At 53.3% G+C, this 17,766-nt stretch overlaps 1 protein-coding gene across 4 annotated transcripts; it reads right to left on the reverse strand.

Annotated features, from left to right (window-relative positions):
* Positions 1-1,852: 1,852 nt before the first annotated feature.
* On the reverse strand, positions 1,853-11,840 carry NFATC4 (nuclear factor of activated T cells 4). Of its 4 annotated transcripts, none has more exons than XM_031001841.3 (10): positions 11,463-11,840; positions 9,309-10,404; positions 7,301-7,463; positions 6,532-6,731; positions 6,034-6,206; positions 5,435-5,575; positions 4,191-4,246; positions 3,805-3,931; positions 3,031-3,612; positions 1,853-2,271 (listed from the first exon to the last, which is right to left on the reverse strand). In XM_031001841.3, exons 1-10 carry the CDS (start codon positions 11,560-11,562, stop codon positions 2,204-2,206), a joined length of 2,706 nt encoding a protein of 901 aa, XP_030857701.1. In that variant the 5' UTR covers positions 11,563-11,840; the 3' UTR covers positions 1,853-2,203. The 4 variants fall into 4 exon arrangements, with proteins under 4 accessions (XP_030857701.1, XP_030857703.1, XP_055218258.1 ...); XM_031001843.3 differs by having other exon boundaries at positions 3,352-3,612; positions 11,463-11,811; XM_055362283.2 differs by lacking the exon at positions 11,463-11,840 and adding an exon at positions 10,527-10,943 and having other exon boundaries at positions 3,352-3,612.
* Between the last annotated feature and the right edge of the window lie 5,926 nt (positions 11,841-17,766).

A 17,766-nucleotide genomic window follows, 5' to 3' on the forward strand; every position in this document is an offset into this window, starting at 1 on the left:
AAAAAGTTGTTCACTGAAGGCAGGCACGGTGGTTCATGCCTATTATCCCAGCACTTTGGGAGGCTAATGCCGGAGGATAGCTTCAGCCCAGCAATTTGAGGCTGCAATGAGCTACGATCCTGCCACTGCACTCCAGCCTGGACACTAGAGCAAGACCCCATCTCTCTCCCTCTCTCTCTCTCTCTCTCTTTCTCTCTCTCTATCTCTCTCTCTCTCTCACACACACACACACACACACACACATTGTTCACTGACTCCTCAAGGTCTAATGTACTCTCTGTACAAAAAATATTGAGTTTGAATTGTTGAATTGTAATAAGCTGTTTATTTACTTTTGCCCCATGAGGCTATGAATTCCTCCAGGACCAATTGGCTGGCACTTTGCTGCTGTTTAATACATATCTGACAATGTATGAATGGCAGTGTCCTGGCAGAAAACAGAATAGTCCACCTTGAGAGGCAACAAGTCCTAACAGCTTTTTGTTTACACAGAGGCTGATCCACCCTCTCTCAGAGATCTTAGAGGTGGTGCTGAAGATTGTTAAATAGGACACGAGTGCCCTAGGGTCCCTTCTGACATGGTGATTATGGGGCAGTGACTCTGGCAGGGGGCTGAAGGGGATCTTTGAAAAGCAACCAAGGCCCGGTGAGCTAATCACTTGATATCAGTTTGGTTCACAGCAGCTTGTGTTCCAGAAAGGTAAAGGAAATTCATTGCAAAGCAGCAACAGGCGAGGAGTTACTCTGGTTCTGTTGTCCCCCAATCCAGAGCCAGCCTCTGTCACACCCACCGCTGCTCTCCTGAGTACGTGCTAGGACTGCCTGGACTCATTGGGCATAGAGAGGCCCCACAAGCCTGAAGGTGAGGCAAGTTTCCCAAGTGCAAATGCCCGGAATGTCTTTTAGGCACGTCCCCCTGCAGCCAAGCCTAGCCAAATCAAGCTATTTGTACTCAGTACCTACCGTGTGTCAGGCTCCAGGTGAACAAGACAGACAAAGTGACTTTTCCCAGCGCAGTGGAACTTGGCCTCTCGTAGGCCATCAAGACAGGGGACAAACCAGGTTTCCAGGCCAGGCCCGTCAGTGGTGATGGATGTACCAGCTATTTAGAAGGCCAGCATGGGTATATTTGCAGGATAGGCCAGGAACTCACATAGTGCTGTGAGCCCCAGGGCAGGTGACATTCAGAGCTGCTGGGTAGACTGTTTGCTTTCTGCAGTCTACCTCTGAAGCACAAATCTTTCCAGAATATCTTCATAATCCCCAGGAGTGGAGGATCCAGAGGGAGGGCTTGTGCCAGCTCTCCCTCACCTCCACCCTCCCTCCAGGGAGAGAAGCCTTAGAGGCCTGGACCTCCTGAGTCAGCGTGTCTGAATGGGGGCTGGGGACAGGAGCCCAGGAGTGCAGCGTTCAACGTGCTGCTGATTATCTATGTGACCTCAGGCAAGCCCCTTTCCCTCTCTGAACCTTAGAATCCTCCTCTGTAAATGAGAGAGATCAACTACATCAGTGTGTCCTCATCCTGGCTATGAATCAGAATCATCTGTGTGGTGGCAAGACTAAGGAGCTGGAAAAATGCAGCCTCCTGGGCCTCATCCCAAAGCTCCTAAGGAATCTGGACCCCCAAGGAGGAGAGTGGAGAGGCCTACTGAAGCCCTGGCCTCCAATCCTGGTCCCAGTCAAGGAGCCTCTGAGCCCCCTCATGCCTTCCCCAGCCTCCTCCACTGAGAAGCTCTTTGGGATGCAATGTTCCCATCCACATTCCATCTCTTTCCAACTTCTGGGCCTCCTTGGGCCAGGGCTGGAGTAAGCTGCCCCAACCCATCTCTCCAAAGAGTTCTGGAGCCTGAAGCACTGGTCATTGAGCAGTTTATTACCATCAACCTGTCCCCAGCTTTCCAGCACAACAGCCAGCCCACACTCTAGACACGCCTTCACTCCAGTCCATTCTGGCACCTAGCCTCAGTCTTCACCCTCCTTCCTCCTCCACACACTCCTTCCCCCAGCCCTCCAAGGCAGCACCAGGCCTGAGGGCCACACCTCAGCTGGGGGAGGGGAGGGAAGACAGTGAGACAGACAGAAGCTGGGGAAAGAGGAGCCAGGGTTGGCCCCAAGCTTCTGTAGCCACCACTCCAGGAAGGAGGGAAAGGGGGCAGAGCTGAGGCTGGGGCTGGGGTTGCCAGGTGATGACAGTTCACGTGGTTCAGGCAGGAGGCTCTTCTCCAGGAGGTGCAGGGAAGCCACTCAGGTCTCGGCCAATGATCTCACTCACTGTAAAGGAGGGGCAGTTGAGAGACTGGGCTAGAGGTGGGTCCCCTCCTTTTCCAAAGACCCACCCCTAATCCATTCCAGGCAGGCCTTAATCTAGGAGGCCTCTAGATTCCTCCTCTACTGGCTTCTGTTCCACTGGGCCTCAGTTTCCCCAACGTGTCTTGACACCTGCTCCGAATCAAATCTTGCCCAACTCCCTCCATGTGGGCTCCCAGGCACCCGTCCTAGCCCTTTCCTGCTGGCTTAGCCTGAAATGTCAGGGGAATCGGTATCAGCAGGGCCAGAGATGGGTGTAGCCAATGGGAGGAAGGAGAGGCAAAACAGGAAAGCTCCTCCTCACCAACCCTGACCACAGACACCGTGTTTAGGGGAAAGCTGAGGCAATGGCAAGTGTGCTTGACTGGGACCTCAGCAAGCTACCATCCCTCTCTGGAACTCAGCGCCTGAACTTGCAAATTGAATGAGGTGGATGGAATGATCTTGAAAGTGCTTCTAGCTCTGAGATTTTATGATTTGGAGCAGAGGGCAGAGGCAGAGACAGGAGAAAGGCTGAGACAGTTACCCCATGCACTCTTCAGAATTCAGTTAATTGGATTCAGGCAGCCACAGGCATCAAGAACATGCCTCCTGGGAACCTCCAACTGGCCCTGAGAGACCAGGGATGCCCGATCTCTGAAAAGCCCAGCTCCAGCCCTCAGCAAACATGCAGAGCAATCTCTTGCACACACTCACACTCACAGCCCCCAGTCCCACACCCACCTTCCTCCAGCGTGATACCCTGGATAGGGACACTGTCTCGGAAGCCGCTGCTGTAGCCACCCCTGGATTTCTCCTGCTCCGGAGCCCCCTCCCCAGGGCCATAGCCTGGCCCTACCTTATTGTATCCCTCAGCAGGTAGGGGATGCACATCACTCTGGGAAGGGAAGGGGCCTTCAAGCGGTGGGGATGCAGGAAGAGGAGGCCGAAAGGGGGCTGGCGGAGAGAATGGCAGCCCCAGGGGAAAAGAGGAGCCCCGCCCTCCATACGGGTCACTAGGGAAGGGGCGGGGAAGGAAGGAGACTGGAGGTGGTTGGGCACAACCTGTGGTACCCCTAGTCTCAGGGAACATCCGCAGGCCCGGTCTGTAGGATGGTGGGGGCCCCGTCTGGGGGTACAGAGGGGGCATGCCATAGCCGAAGCCTTCTGATAGGTAAGGAGTTTCGCAAGCAGGGTCTTCATGGGGATAGGAGGGGTAGGGGGGCCTGGGTGGTGAGAAGTCCATGTCAGTGCCCAATGGGGGTGCCGATGCTGAAGGGAAGCCCCGCAGAGATGAGTCCGGTAGGGGCTCCTCTTTGCAGATCACTGGGAAGACAGGAAGTGGGAGGACATGCTGGTGAGAGGTCTGGTAGTCTCCCAACTGCACACCTTCCAGCTGCCTGCTCCTCCCAGGTTCCATTCACCCCTTGGCCCCTCACGATGAGTACTGCTTCCCTCTGCCCCTGCTCCAGCTCCCCATATCCCTATACCCCCACCATGGGCTGTCCCAGAGCGCACCAGGCAGAAACTTGAAACTCTGGGTAGGACTGCGTTTCCTCCGCCCATTGGAGACATAAAAGTAGACCTGGACTGGCCGGGAAACCCTCTTGTTGCTGTACTCGGGGACAGTCAGGGTCAGCGTCACCTAGGGAAGAGTAAAAATGAGGCAGGGAGCCCTCGGGCATCTGGGCTTAGCCCAGCCTTTCCAGGGGCCCAGACTCCACCTCCTAGCCTTCTCCATTTTCTAAGATGCAAATTTCATTCCCTAGAGATGCACCTGCTTACAGAATGGCCAGTCTACCTCCTCCAGAAAAGTCCACTCCCCTGAGCAAGAGGACCCAGCTGAGAATCCCCTGCCTTCTCCCACCCCCGCCCCCCAGGAGGTATCCAAGTGACACTGGTACCTCGTTGCTCTGCAGTCGGTTCACCGTGGCCTCCTCCTCCCATTGCAGCTTCCCATCTGTCCAGAGGGAACAGAGAGCTGCAGCCCAACTCCAGCACCCCTGCCCCCTGCCCTAGTTCTCTGCCATTTCCCCTCCTGTTAGAGCCAAGGCCAAATTCAGAAGGCCCTAGAAGGTCTGACACACAGAGGAGCCCACTGCATGTTAACTTAATATGAGTGGAAGAGGTAGGGTTTAAAACTGTCCTCAAGGTACAGGGAAGCAAACTGAGACCAAGGGAAATGGCAGGGCCAGCCCGGAAACCAGAGAGAGTCAGTAACAGAAGCAACTCTTGAGCCCTCCCACCCAGCTCCAAACATCCTTTCCCATGATAATGCTGAGAAGGAAGACCAAAGGTAGGAAAGGGTCCTAGCTCGACAGAAGGCAATGAGACCCCCAAGTATCATGACCTAGAACCTCTGGAGAAGCTCTGACATGGTCCCAGGATGCTAAATTTGGATATAGGGGCCAGAGGCAGTGGCTCATGCCTATAATCCCAGAACCCACCACTCCCACCTTGGGAGGCCAAGGTGGAAGGATCACTTGAGTCCAGGAGTTTGAGACCAGCCTGGGCAACATGGGGAGAACCTGTCTCTACACAGAATATTTTTGGAGGATTGCTGGAGCCCAGGAGGTTGAGGCTGCAGTGAGCCATGATTGCATCACTGCACTCCCCTGGGTGACAAAGTGAGATCCTGCTACCAAAAAAAAAGAATATAGGGACTGAGGCTCTTGGTGAGCAGCGTTTGGAGAGGGCAAAGGCCTCAGGTTGGTGCTGGCAACTCAAACCCTCAGTCTTCCCTTCCTCCACTCCTGAAGCTCCATCTCGGGGCATCTAACAGGCTCTGTTAATCACTGCCCATAACTCAAGAGGGGCCCAGCGAGCAGCTGTGAGGGTGTAAATCACCTCTTCCCTTCTCCTCATATACCCTATCTACATGGGGGTAGATTATCTCAAAGCAGACTCCTCTTTATTAGACAGAATGTGCATTGCTTCCATTTGTTCAGCATCCTCAACATTTTAGATTGCTGTCGTACCCATCCCACATGGAAAGCAGACAGTGTAATAGAAAGGGTAGTCTGTCTGTCCCATTTTACAAATAAAAAAACTGAGGCTCCACTGGCTAGTTTAGTGACAATGCCAGAGATGTTTCACCTGCCACTCCCAAGCTCTCCCTGCCTGCCCTCCCCTCCCAGCAGGTACTCACCAGGACCCCTCTCAATGAACACCACCTTGGAGTCTGGCAGGAAGTTGGAGCCAGTCAGTACCAGTTCCTCGCCTCCTCTCACAGAGCAGGCACTGGGGCTGTAGGCCTCCACCTGGGGCAGCTCCTGGGCTGAGCGCTGGGCTGCAGAGCAGTGCAAGGAAGAGGACTGGCTGGGCTGGGCATGGAGGGGTGGCCTCCTCTGTCCCCACCCTCTTTGGGAAAACTGCCACAGGGCTCTGAGGGAGCCCTCCTCAGCAGTAGACACACAAATAAACCAGTAATATCCATGGAGTCACACATACCATGTAAGGGGCCACTCCCAGAGCAGAGAGAGGGTTAAACAGGGTAGACCAGGGAGTTTCCCAAACAAGGGCACAGGGCACCCCAGGAATAGATAGGGTCCAGTGTCACTCTGGGCCACCCCAGAGACAGAGTCTGTGGCAGGGGCAAACTAGAATAGAAAGAAGCTGAGTCCTCTATAGAGCTACCCAGGACAGACAGGGCACAGGATGCTGCAGAGGGAATGGGCAGACAGACACACACACACAGACAAAAGAGTTGCAAGAGACAGAGAGATGGCCCAGGGCCTCTTTGCTCACAGCACTCGATGGGCACTGATGCTGCCTGTACTGAGACGACCTTCCCGCCGCCCTGGGGCACGTGTACCCGGAACACCAGCCGTACACGTGTGTTTTTGCGCCCGATGTCCGTCTCACCCTTCCGAAGCTCAATGTCTGAATTCCGAAGCTTCAGGATTCCCGCGCAGTCAATGCTGGAGGCAAAGGATGGATGGCAAGCCCTCCTAGCTGAAGCCAGAATGGTGATACATCCCTAAAGAGGGAAGTTCCCGCCCTCCATCCAAAGCCTTGAATGACTTTCGATGAGTGCCTAGGAGGCTATTTTCTAACCCAGAGATGGCCTCTCTGGGGTACCCCCCAACCCCAAAAGTCCTCTTCCAGATGGTGGGTAGGCCTGAAGCCAGCTCCTAGGAAAAATGTCTACCTCTTCTGGGAAAAGGAAGAAGTGGGCTAGCATAGGCCCAATGGAGAAAGCTAGTACAAAGCCTGTGGACTGAGGGGAAGTTGCATGGGACTTACTTGGCCGCCATGTTGTTCTCAGGCAGCAGAGTCATCTCCAACACCTTGGTGCCACTGACTACGGCTTCATAGCTGGCCGTGGCCACCATCTTGCCTGTGATACGGTGCACCTGATAGAAGGCATGAGGCCGCAGGTTCCTTTCATCTGCAGTGCCGATGAACATCTGTAGGGTCAGTGGCTTCTCACTGTAGCCTAGGAGCTGGCAGAGGGAGAGAGCGGCCACCTCATTGAAATCCCCACCTTCTCATCCTTTATTCATCCCTAGATCTTCAGTCTACCATGGGATGGGAATGGTGAAAGATAAAGGATATCCTGCAAGGGAATCCCCTGGGGAACTGGGCACCCGTTGTGGAGAAAACATGGCCTGGAGTTCACAGTGTTTTTCTTGGAATAAAGCCCAAAGTGGGCTGGGCAAAGGCAGAAGAGCCTCCAAAGAGACTGGCCCAACTCAATACAGAGAAAACTTAACTCCCAGTGACTTTTGGCCTCAGCCTAAACCCTCCCCCATATCTGGCGGGCCACCATTTTCCAGAGTAGACATGAGGCTGGTGTCCCATGGGATGAGCTGAGTGGGGGTGGAAGGACAGAGGAGTAGAAAGTATATCCGGGTCCTTGCACCCCTCCTCCCCCAACTCCAGCCCCTCCCCCAGGCTGCCTGCAGGGTCAGAGCTGAGAGGGAGTGTGGGAAAGGGCAGTGCCATGTGTCTGCATAGCTGGAACCTATCTGGGAGAGGAGAAAGGATATCAGGCCTGCTGTCTGTCCTTTACCTTGACTACGGGGTGACCGCCAGGGGCAGCTTTGACAGCTCCACGGCTGCCTTCTGTCTCATAGTGGGCCCGGTGGTGGGCTCTAGGCTGTACCTCGATCCTCAGCTCCAGTTGCTCATATTGGCTGGGCAGAGGCCAGTCCAGTGGGGGTAGGGCAGAGGTCCTGGGTGGGAGAGAAGAGCATTGATCATGTGCAGCCTCAGACCCCAGTCAGGCCCGTACTGGATCTGTGAGGGAGGAGGGGGTATGGGTCTGAGAGAAAGGAAAGCACAGAAGAAATAAAGAAGTACATCAACACTTGTGAAAAGAAGGGAAAAAAGAATTTTTTTTAAACTAAAAAAAGGACAAAGAAATGAAGAAATCCAAAAGTCCAGAAGCAAGGGGAAGTAGGGGACAGAGCCCCTTGAGGTGTGAAAGATGACAACAAGCCTAAAACTCCCTTCTTCCCAGCTCTGAGCGCAGGGGTTGGGGTGGAAAGGCTTCACTTGGATACAGAGGATTCTCAAGCCCATCTCAATCCCTAGACCTGGATGGAAAGAAAAAAGAAGTGCCGCTTCAGACCAGAAAAGGCCTCAGAAATGAACCCTTTGTTTTACAAATTAAAAAATTGAGGCGCATTGGCTCACACCTATAATCCCAGCACTTTGGGAGGCCAAGGCAGGGGTGGGGGGTGGTGTGAGGATGGCTTGAGCCCAGGAGTTTGAGACCAGCCTGGGCAACATGGTGAAACCCCGTCTCTACAAAAAATACAAAAAGCAGCCGGGCGTGTTGGTGCTCCTGTAGTCCCAGCTACTCCTGCTGAGGCAGGAGGATCGCTTGAGCCCAGGAGGTCGAGGCTGAGTGAGATCACACCACTGCACTCCAGTCTTGGTGACAGAGCAAGACACTATCTCAAAGAAAAAAAAAAAGAGAGAGAGAAAGAAACTGAAGCCAGCAGCTACTGACAGACCTAGGACTGAGCACATTCTGCTCTCAAGCCAGCTCCCTTTCCACTAGTTGGGGCTTGATAGGTGGAGTTCCAGGGAGCTAAGGGTTTCAGATGGGACAACTTATCCTGTATTGTGCTCCCTAATACCCTAGGACAGTGGATCTCAACTGGTAATTGCCCCCCAAGTAATTGCCCAGATATTTGGCAATGTCTGAAGACATTTTTGGTTTTCCCAACTAGGGGAGTGGGTGCTACTAGCCTCTAACGGGTAGAGGCCAGGGATGCTGCTAAACCATCCTACAATGTCCAGTACACCCCCACATAACAAAGAATTATCCTGCTCAAAACAGTAGTGCTGAATTAATAGTGCTGAGGTTGAGAAACTTTGCCCTATGGGAAACCCAGGGGTACCAGTGTTAACGTTTCTTTCCCCTAGAAACTTTTCTGGACAGAGCCAGCTCAGTCTAACATCTCAAGATTTAAGATTATTGAAATGGGCAAGATTCTCTGAGGGTGGAAGGAATAGAACTGCAAGTTTTAATATGAATTATCTGACTTGCAAATATATGCTATTTTATTCAAGTTAGCAGCTATACTTTTAAGCTAGTAGGTCAGGCTCTAGAAATTAAGGAATGGAGAAGGGGAATTTCCTGCAACAGAGTGGAAATCTGCTTAGGTCTGGCACCTATTGAAAGGCCCAGAGTGGAAGGCTGAAATCCAGCCCAAGTTCCACACTCAGCCACATGCCAGTGCAGAGTGGGGGCTTGGGAGCACTCTATAGGCTACAGGAACACCTCCTTAACCTAGTTGATCCTCCTACAATAGCTAGGGGTGGGAGGGTGGAGGGGCTTTTTCTAATTGGCCCACAGGGAACTGTTGCCCTCTTGTAAATCATCCAGAGGTGCACTTTTTTTTCTAGTTCTCTTTAAAACCAGGTAGTTGGCAGCTGCTGAGCTGGTTGCAGATACTCTTTTGAAATTCAGATGGCATGAAACTAGTGTCTTCAAATCCATCCCTTGACCCTCCTGCTCCCCTACTGGAATGGCTGGAGAGAGCGGCAGTGCCAGGCGCAACCCTCACCTGAAGATAGGGCTGTGTCCCCCAATCCGGGCCTTGGACCAAGCGAGTGGGGAGGGCACTGCCAGGTAGTCCATGCCAGCCACCTCCTTCCGGGAACCTCCTGGAGGAGCCACAGACTCCTCTGCTCCCAAGGGCAGCTTCCCATTGCATGAGGCAGGCTCCTCAGACCGAGGCAGAGCCACTGCCTGCTCGCTGGAAGTCCGCCGTGTCTTCTGAGGGATGCTCTCAGCTGGTGGGGCCCCCACATAGTCAAAGGGACCAGGGGACCCCGGGTCCCGGGCCAGAGGCAATGGGGGTGGTGGAGGTGGCTCAGACCCCTCTTCCCCCAGGCTGCCACGGCGGGACAGAGCTGGGGAGGCTGAAGATGGGGTTCCCGAGCTGGAATAGCGCCGCTTGCCACATGGAGAGGCAGGCCGCGGGGAGGCTGGGGTGGGCCCAGGAGCACTGAGGAGTAGCCAGCTATCCTCTGGCCCTCGGCCTCCGGGGCTTGGACCATACAGGCTCCAGGGATCTTCGGGTGTCCATGGCCGAGGGGAGGCCCGGGGCGAGGGCAGCGGGGAGCCCAGGCCAAAGCGGGAGGCCGCCTCATTTAGCTCAGACTCCACCTCGTCGCAGGCTGCATACAGGGCTGCCTCGTCAGAGGCATCGGAGAAGAAGCTCCACGAGGACAGGCTGCTGCTGCCAGGGCTTGGGCTGAAGAAGGCCCCCCCACCCTGGCCCCCTGCTTCTCTGTAGCCCCCAAAGCCTTCTGGTGGGGGGTAATCTCTAGGAGAGCCGTCCCCCCAGGCATCAGGGTTGTCCTCCAGCGCTGCTGGCGGCTCCGGCGTGGGAGAGATGGAGGTGATGCGAATGCTGGGACACTCGAGAACACGGCCACCCCCAGCACCCCCAGCACCCCCTCCTGGTCCTCCCAGCCTCACCGACCTGGCGGGCTGGCTCTCCCAGGTGCCAGGTGAGGGGGCTGGGCGCGGCGGTGGCGAATGCATGCCAGGCCGAGGGGGTGGAGGTCGGGGAATACCGATAGGTGCAGCGCCATAGGGAGGGGGCTCTCCCAAGGCCAGACGGCAGCATGGCGGGGCATCCTCTGAGTCCAGTTCTGTCAAAATGGGAAGAGGAGCAGAGGGAGAGGGGGAAAGAGACAAGCAGGTGAGATGGCTAGGTTCCTTGAGTGGCCAGGCTGCAAGTCCTTCTATGCTCCCTGCCCCTCAGCAAAGAGACCTTCTGAGCCACAAGACAAAAGCAGAGTTGGACCTGGGAAGATGGAGGAGATTGAAGCAGGCATGCCAGGCCTTTGCCCACTGGCCCCTGGATCCTAGGACCGAGGGTACCCGATCCAGTGGGTCTTAAGGTGAGAGAGGTGGGTCCAGAGGGGCTGGAGCTGGGGCTGGGCCTGGAGGCGTGTTTCTTGAGGCACTGGGCTGGACTAGGGGCGACTCACACATGAACCCAATTAGCAGCGGTTCCCAAACCCCCAAACGGCGCTGGCAGGAGCCCCAGTTGCCATCGCAACCGTGGCCAGAGGGGAGGGGGGCGTCAGGGCTGTGGTGACGAGGGGAGGTGGCTCCTCCCTCTCTCCTCGCCATCTGGGGGCGGAGGTGCAGCCGAGGGGGTGATGCGTGCTGGGCCCAGCCGGGGGAAGGGGGGCAGCGGGCAGCGCGGATTCGTGCGAGCGGCGGCCGCCGCCCCCGGCTCGGTCCCCGCCATCTGCCTCTCATTGCGGCCTGACGGGGGAGGGGGAGGGGCGCCCCAGCGAGGCCTGACAGCGCCCCCAGCCCCGGGCGTCCAGTCGGCCGGGCCAGAGCTCGGTCCGCCAGGGGCCAGCTCCAGCGCCAAACCTCCCCTTCCCCTGGCGGCGCCTGGTGCTGTTGGGGCCGTAGTTCCCGCCCGCCCCCCAGTTCAGTGACAGGCGGCCCAGCCGGGAGGCGGCGCACAGCCAACAGCACCCCCACCCCCACCCCAGTCACGACCTAAAAAGGAGAAAGTGGTGCCCGGGCCCCCAGCCTCACTTCCGTAGGCCAACGAGTCCCCCCGACTCCCTTCGACCTCTGACTCCCTCACCCCCCACCCTACGCTCGCTGCCTTAAATTCCCCAGACTCAGGATCCCCGGCCCTCCTCTCACTGACCCCTAGACCCCTTCCCAGCCCAGCACTAACCTTCCCCCAATCCCCCCGCGCCCAGCGGGGGGGCCTCCTTTTCCTCCCCGAACACCAGCTTAAATTCCAGCTCCTCATCCTCGCAGCTGGCCGCCCCCATGGATCCGGCAGGAGCCCCCAGGTCCCGGCCTGGGTGGGAGGGGGGAGCTCAGGAGGCTGCTGTATCTTCACCCGGGTGGCTCCCTCCCTCCCTTTCTCTGAGAAGCCCCCTCCTCCGTCGCTGCCGCCTCCCTCCAGAAGCCCCCTCGTTATTATAGAAACTTTTCCAAACTTTTTTCCCCCAAACTTCTTCAAAGCGGTCCCCCCCCCAGCCTGTCCCTGATTGGCTGCCGGGGATGCTCCAGCCCCTCCTCCAGGGATGAGATGGGAAAACCACGCGCCCCTCGTCCTCCCCCACCCTCCCTCCCTCTGTCCTCTCTTCAGTCCCTCCCCCTCAAAAAAAAAACTGAATTGGAAAACGGTCCTTCAAGAGTGATACTAATGTTGCCTATTGGTCCGCCGTTGTGACAATCATTTCCCGCAGGGAGCCCAGCCCCCACCTCCCCTAGTCTCAGTTCAAGGTTCTGGGTCCGAGAGCCTTAAAGGGGCCACATCCTGGGCCCCCAGGGTAGAGAGCCCACGGAAGACCCTTTTTTAAATTCTGAAGGCTGTGTAGATAGCACCTAGCAAGGCAGAACCACTTCTCCTCCCCTTTCCCTCCAAGCCTGAGGCCAGGAGGGTCCTGGGGGCAGAGTGGCACCGAGTTGCTCGGAAGAGGAAAAGGCTATTCTTCCGCCTCCCTTGCCTGGGGCTACTCTGCCCGGGCCTTCTGGAAGTCTTTGCTCTGCCGAATCAGCGCCTCCATCAGCCATTCCTCCAGGACCCCCAAAGATGAAGAACGCTTAGCCAGCCTGGATGCCTCTGGGAGCAGTCCGAGCCAAAGAGGCTTTGAGAACTGTCCCTAGGCCCACAGCCCTTGATGGGCGTAGATCCAGGCCAGGCTTTGCCGCTGCCCTTGTCCCAGCCACCCAGAGGGGCCGTGAATTAGCCTCCACGGGAAGTTGGCAGCCTCCTCCCTAGAACTGTAGTCTGGAATGAATCTCTGACCCGATAGCATCCCACTCCGGCTCTTCTAAAAATCCTTGCCAGGTTTACTAGGGGCCTGAAACCTCCGGACCCTGTGGGTTCCCCTCCTCTTCCCCCTCCTTGCCCCCCCCCCCAACAGGCTGGACACCTGTCACCTGGGCTGGAGGAGGAAGGAAGACCTGGACTGGAGTTTCCGGGAAAGTCAGGCTTGGAGAGGCCTGGGTTGTGTGAGAGGGAGTTAGATGGGAGATTCGTGACTCGGTGGGAGATACTGGCGAGGCTGGCGGGTAGGAGGGATGGGAGGGTGGTTATCATTTTCTCCCACACACACACAGTTTCAACCTCTCTTAGAGGCCGCAGCGTCTCCAGTCTCTAAATCCCTCCGGTTCAGGGCCTCACCCCCAACGCCGCCCCATCCCAGCAACTAAACGGTTAAGCGATGGCCCCAGGTCAGACGTTTACAAACACTCAGAAGCCGGGCGGGGACCGCGCCCGTTACTCTAATGAGAAACAGGCTCTACGGGACTGGGGAAAGAAGGGAGGGCTGGCCCGACGGGCCGGAGCTCCGCAGCGGCCGAGGCGGCTTCCCTCCCTCCCCTCGGTCCTCCCTCGGGCCCGCCCAGGGGACCCCCCCCCCCAGTCCCCGGGGACCCCAGTGACGTGCGGAGCTGCCCCGGCTCCGAGCCCAGGGCCGCAACACAGGAGGGGCGGGGAGAAGAGGCCAGGCCGGCGGGGAGAGAAGAATGTTCCGAGGCCGAGCGGGGAAGCGGCCTGGTTTGATTTTCTTCTTTCTTTTTTTTTTTTTTCTTTTTTTTTTCTTTTTTTTCCTTTGGTTGGTCTCCTCAGGTTACATTTCCCTTCCAGCTTCATCTCGGAAATAAAGGAAGGAGAAACACACGGGGAGGGAGGACGAGGAACACCTCGACCCATCAACCAGCCTGTACCTAAGAGGGCAAGGGAGGTGGGAAGCGGAGGCGAGAAAAGCAGGGATAGAGACCCCGAGGCCCAGCCCCTGTTCCCCCAGACTCTGCCCCTCCCCGGCCCCACTCCCCGCAGGCACAGCACATGCAGACGCACACATTCTTTTCAAATGTCATATTTCCTTTGATCCTGGGCAGCGTTTCTCCATGTGTCTGGCTCAGCTCCTGCCCAGCCAACCGCCTTCCCCTCTCACCCCCGTTTGTTTTCCTGGAGAACCCTCCTCCTCCTAGCATCTGGAAGGCCCTGAGGGCTGGCGTCGGCCCTCATTCCCCTGATGACTCTGGCCTCTCCTCCCATGACTCAATTTCCCCTCCATGGGTGTTGGGGGGTAGGGAAGGGAGGAGCAGAGGGGAGAGTGGTTGAGATTGTTCAGAGTGCCAAGCTTCTCTGAGGCGGGGGGCGGGGGGGCATCCCCTTGACTCTGAAAACCCTCCAATCTGTCTCGGCTGCGGCAGAGAGATGGAACTTATGACTTCTGAAATGTTCGGCCTGGCGTTGGAGCCTGGGCAACAGCGGGTAGTTGCGGATTTAAGTTGCCCTACACTTCTGCCCCCTGGCGACCAGAAAGACCCAGCCCCCCGTCCTTGGTTCGCGGTTTCTCGCGCCGCCTGGCCTCGGTCTCAGCTCCGCTGCCTCCTAGCGCACATACCAGAGCACAACCCGGCTTTCTTACCTTGGTTGGTGGCTTCTGCTCTGCACTTTAACAAGCATCATTCAACTTCCTTGGAGGTGGATGTTATTTATTTCTTTTTTTAATTACACAAGATGCAGTCTTCTCTTTTCCCCAGAGGTCTAAATAAAGCTAATTAATATGCATTCTTCTTGTAAACAATTCAAGCTATACAAAAATATGTAGTAAACCTTGATGGTCCACCATTTTGTATGCCTTTATTAACATGTACGCACACACACATGCTCTTTTTATGCGCGTGACAAGCATTTTTCTTGCTTTTTTTTTTCCTCACTTAACAAATGGTTGGAAGATCTCCCACAGTACCATCTGAAAATGATGATGAAAATGCCCACCTTTTCAGTAGATAAAGTGACTTTTACAAATCAGGTTAGCAACAGAGTTGATCTGGAACCCAGGCCTCCTGGGTCCTTGTCAAGTTTGCTAATTCATTCCATCACATTTTACACAGGAATCTGTCCCAGGCTTGGCTCCTCCAGTAAGTAGAGCCTGAGACAAGAACAGGATGTAGGTAGTTTATAGTGAAAAGCAATCAGAAGGAACAGAAAGAGAAGAATGGAAAAAGTGAAACTGGAAAGAAGAAAAGCCAATCCAAGGGTGTGCTACAGAACAGGTCACCACTCTGAGCAACTGGAATATTATCCTACTGAGACCGTCTGTATAGCCATAGAGAATGTAATTGAAGAGAAGAGGCCAGCCTTGTCTCTACTAAAAATAAATTTTAAAAGGCCGGGCGCAGTGGCTCACCCCTGTAATCCCAGCACTTTGGGAGGCCAAGGCAGGCAGGTGGATCGCCTGAGGTCATATACACAGATATACTATATACTATACTATATAGCATATACACAGATATACTATATATATATCTGTACATCTGTATATATGTATACACAGATATACATGTATATAAAGTATATATACACAATGTATATATATACAGTCATACAGTATATACGTATACACAGTATATACACAGTGTATATATAGAGTATCTATGTATACACAGTATATATATATATATATATACACACAAAAAAAGTTTATTGTGTATATATACACATATGCACACACAGTAAAGAAAGGGAAAAGCAATGGGTTAAAATAATTTGTTATATTAATATACTTTGGGGTTTTTTTTTTTTTTTGAGATGGAGTCTGGCTTTGTTGCCCAGCTAGAGTGCAGTGGCATGATCTCGGCTCACTGCAAACTCTGCCTCCCAGGTTCAAGTGATTCTCCTGCCCCAGCCTCCCAAGTAGCTGGGATTAAGGCATCTGTAACCCCACACCCGGCCAATTTTTGTATTTTTAGTAGAGACAGGGTTTCACCATGTTGTCCAGGCTGGTTTCGAACTCCTGACTTCAAGTGATCCACTCACCTTGGCCTCCCAAAGTGCTGGGATTATGGGTGCGAGCCACCGAGCCCAGCCCACTTTTTGTTTTTGAAAAAGGAAATACGTATCTTATATTGGTCGATCACAGGGATGAAAAATAACACTACGAATTCTGTTTTGAGTCTTAAGTTTTACAAAGTTGTCAGTGACCTTATCAATATTGATTTTTAGCACTTTGGGAGGCCAAGGCGGGCAGATCAACTTGAGGCCAGGAGTTCCAGACCAGCCTGGCCAACATGGTGAAACTTTGTCTCTACTAAAAATACAAAAAAATTAGCCAGGCATGGTGGCACATGCCTGAAATTTCAGCTACTCAGGAGGTTGAGACACGAGAATTGCTTGAGCCTGGGAGGTGGAGGTTGCAGTTAGCTGAGATTGCACCACTGTACTCCCGCCTGGGAGACAGAGCGAGACTGTCACACAAAAAAAGATCTTCATGTATATATCTTCAATAGACCATATAGACAGATTTGTGGATCTCTCCCACTCCTAGTTGATTAAAGAAAACTTCTTAGTAATTTTAATTTTTACCGAGATACCTTTCACATACCATAAAATTGACTCTTGTGTACAATTCAGTGGGTTTTAGTATATTCACCAAGTTGCACAATCATCACCATATCTAATTCTAAGACATTCTCATCATCCCAAAAGGAAATATTATAGCTATTAGTTAGTAGTCACTCCGCATTCTCCCTTTCCTCCAACCCCTAAAAACCATGAATCTACTTTCTGTCTCTATGGATTTGCCTGTTCTCGACATTTCATGTAAGTGGAATTATACAATATGTAGCCTTTTGTGTCTGGCTTCTTTCACTGAGCATAGTATTTCCAAGGTTCATCCATATTGTTTTATGTATCAGTATTTTATTCCTTTTTATGGCTGAAAGCTAATTTTAATTTTGAAAAATTTTTTCCCATGAAGTAACATATATAAATTTCTAGAAAAAAATATAGATACATATTTTGAGACAACGTCTTGTTCTGTGGCCCAGGTTGGAGTGCAGTGACACAATTATAGCTCACTGTAACCTTGAACTCCTGGGCTCAAGTGATCCTCCTGCCTCAGCCTTTTGAGAAACTAGGACTACAGGTGTGTCTTAATTTTTGTTGAGACAGTCTCCCTGTGCTGCCCAGGCTGTCTTGAACTGCTGGCCTCAAGCAATCCTCTGGCTTCAGCCTCCCAAAGTGCTGGGATTACAGGTATGAGCCACTGTGCCTGGCCTTAGGGCAAAAAAAATCTTAAACCTAAGGATAAGATTGATGAGATTCATAAAAGCCCAATTTCACAATAAATTCCAGAAATTTATTTTCAATGTGTCTTTATTTCTCCAGGATTGAAGCTAATAGCTTTCAAGTGTCTCAGTTGAAAAATGTTAAACACAAACATTCCAAGTTTTCATATAATGTATCATTCATTACTTCATAACATATCACTTCCAAAACTTTATAGCTTTAAACCACAATGATCATTATCCCTCATGATTTCTCTGAGTAAAAAATACAGATGATGCAGTGAGCAAGGCTTCTATCTGCTCAGCAATGTCTGGTGGAGAACTTGAAGGCTGGGAGCTAGAATCACCATGTCTAGCAGTTGATGCTGTTGACTGAGACTTTAGCTAGGGCAACCAGCTGTACCATGTATACACATGACTGCTCCATGAGGCTTGGGCTTCCTTACAACGTGGCAAGTATCAACAGACAGAGAGAGAGCTCCAAGCAGAATCTGTCTCCTTTTTATGACCTAGCCTTGAAAGTCACATAGCTGTACTCCATTGATCAGACAGTCACAGCCCCTGGCCAGAATGGAGGGGTGAGAACATACACTCACACCTCTAGGTGGAAGCAGTATCAGATATACTGTATGAAGAGCATGGAGAATGGGGTATACACATGTGACCATCTTTGGGAAACACAATCTATCACAGTCTGCCCTCTGGTCAGAACGGTTCACATTCCTCCCATACTCATCCCCACCCTACAAGACCCTGAAGCCTCATCCCATTGTGGTACCAAGCTCAGGCTCAAAAGCCTAGATCTCATCACCTAGATCCTGGAACTCAAGTGTGAACAAATGCCGTATAACAAATCACCCCCAAAATTTAGTGGCTCCATTAAGATACATACTATCTAATTGAGAGATAAGACGTAAGCACATGAAAAGTTTCACAATAAT

Source organism: Gorilla gorilla, chromosome 15, assembly GCF_029281585.2.
Source record: "Gorilla gorilla gorilla isolate KB3781 chromosome 15, NHGRI_mGorGor1-v2.1_pri, whole genome shotgun sequence".
Classification (NCBI taxonomy): domain Eukaryota; kingdom Metazoa; phylum Chordata; class Mammalia; order Primates; family Hominidae; genus Gorilla; species Gorilla gorilla.